This window comes from Olea europaea, unplaced genomic scaffold (genome assembly GCF_002742605.1).
Source record: "Olea europaea var. sylvestris unplaced genomic scaffold, O_europaea_v1 scaffold19279, whole genome shotgun sequence".
Taxonomy (NCBI): Eukaryota; Viridiplantae; Streptophyta; class Magnoliopsida; order Lamiales; family Oleaceae; genus Olea; species Olea europaea.
In genome coordinates, this window is record NW_019237106.1 from 1 (window position 1) to 2,042 (window position 2,042).

The 2,042-nt window shown below is 35.4% G+C and overlaps 1 protein-coding gene across 1 annotated transcript; it reads right to left on the minus strand.

Annotated features, from left to right (window-relative positions):
- Positions 1 to 656: 656 nt before the first annotated feature.
- Positions 657 to 1,989, minus strand: LOC111379064 (DNL-type zinc finger protein-like). The gene has a single exon (XM_023002392.1). The coding sequence runs from the start codon at positions 1,176 to 1,178 to the stop codon at positions 846 to 848; it is 333 nt and encodes a 110-aa protein (XP_022858160.1). The 5' UTR covers positions 1,179 to 1,989; the 3' UTR covers positions 657 to 845.
- Positions 1,990 to 2,042: the final 53 nt, after the last annotated feature.

The following is a 2,042-nucleotide window of genomic DNA, read 5'->3' on the forward strand; positions in this document are numbered from 1 at the left end:
TAGAGTTTACTAGTCAGGCAATGACCATGAAATTTTTTTATTTCCATCTTTGCTGAAGTGTAGCATCAACTAATTTCTTCATTTCGTCGGTAAGGTACCCTAGTTTGCCTTTTCCATCAATCACCAATTTTATTAATTGGGCTCATTCAAGGAAATTTCTTCCATTTAGTTGAAAAGAGTTCTCAAAACCATGAGAATCAATTGCAAGGTTGGTCTCTATTTCTACTTGAGAGGTGTCGAAGGTGACTGACCCCAAGCTGTTGACGGGGATTCAGTCACAGATTGCTAGGTTCAGACAAGCCTGGGCTCTAATATGATAAAAACTTAAAATCATAATTCTTTTCTGTATTTCTCAATGAATTACACATTCCTACTTAAATCTTTTTATAATACAGTAATGTAAATAATGAAGGAAAACCAATCTCCTAATTTAGGATAATAATAAAAACCTATCAATTACCATATAAGTTTATCAATTTAAACAAAGGAAAGATTTTGATATCTTTCCATAATTCACGAATTCCTACAAGTTACTTCAATTTCCACTTTCTGTATGATTACTGAGTTGAATCATCGAAAGATGAAATGATAAGAGCGGGTAATCTTTGCTCAATATCGCAAAGTTACTCGAATTAAATGTTTACCAGCCTAGGAAATGAGTGCACAATGTTTATTTACCTGTTGCAACACACTTTTGTTAAACCAATAAAAACAACAGAAGTCCAATGAAAATATTATATTATCATTCCTAGGATGAGATTACATGCATCTCTTCCAGTATAACAAGACAGGACTCAAATATAAAACGATAGTGTGAACTGCTACATTTTCAAGATTCAAACTTCTTAAAATTCAAGATTCTTCTTCCCCGCAAGATCCTCAAGAGTTAGATTTAAAGTATCAACTGATCCTTTCTTTACTTCCTCACCACGAGCAGCCAAAAACTCCTCAACACTACCAGGTTTTCCAAACCACCCCAATCGATCAGCGATCAGGTGCAAATTATTACATCCATCACATCTAGCCACCACCACACCTTTATCATACGATTCACGACAAATTGTCTTCACAGATCTGGTATCACAAACTTTGCACGTAAAAATCATGGCAAGATCGTGCCTTTCAGATACCTTCAAGTTAGATTTCACACTATGTTTAGCAGTGATCTCGTCATTCATTGAACTTGAGACACGATTCGTTTCACCTGCATCATCCTTTGAGCAGCAATTTTCACGTTCCTCTGGAGATTCAACATTTGGCCTACTGACTTCTCCATGCGTCTGAAATCTTCTAGTAAAATTTTCATATCTGCAGAAGAATGAGTTTGCAGAGAAGCGAAAATCCCTGTGGAGCTCTGCAGCAAATTGCAGGAAAAAAATGTATCAATTACAGATATAGTTTTTGTATTTGGAAAAGCAGTTGAAAGCTACAAGTAGCATCCCATCCCATCTATACTACTTTGTTTTTCCCCAAGTAGTTTCTCTCCTGGCAGTAATATAGCCATAATAAAGTCCCAAATGCTCAAAAACAACTCTGATTTCTTGATCCCGCGATTGTTTTCATTCCCCAACTGGGCCTTGATTCTATCTCATATCCACGCAGGTTAGTAACTCTCAAAACATACATACGTCTAGAACCAGATGACAACAAATATACTGCTCAAAGGGAAATGGGGATTCAAAATAATTAAGCTCCATTAATTATTCATTTCCACAATTAACATTTAGCTGCAAACAAATTCTAATTATTAGGTTTCCATTGCTGGAAAAATAAGCACTTATTTTCCACTTTGTAATGTGTTATGAATGATCTCAAAGATGAAGTTTTGTGTATGATATTTATTACTCAATACAACAAGCATTATCTCATACTTAATTGGGTTCAGCTGCATGAATACTTTAAATCTTCCAAAAGTCATGTCCAAAGTTAAACCACAAAGGCTCAGTTCTTTCTAATTCCATAACGTGTGATTTTATGCTGCCTGCCTCTGGTAGTTTCATCAATTCTCCAAATTCTGTCAAATGGCATTACTGAATACACCC

Coding starts and splice junctions, on each gene's coding strand:
- LOC111379064 (XM_023002392.1), bottom strand. CDS start 1,178: ATGAATGACGAGATCACTGCTAAACATAGTGTGAAATCTAACTTGAAG.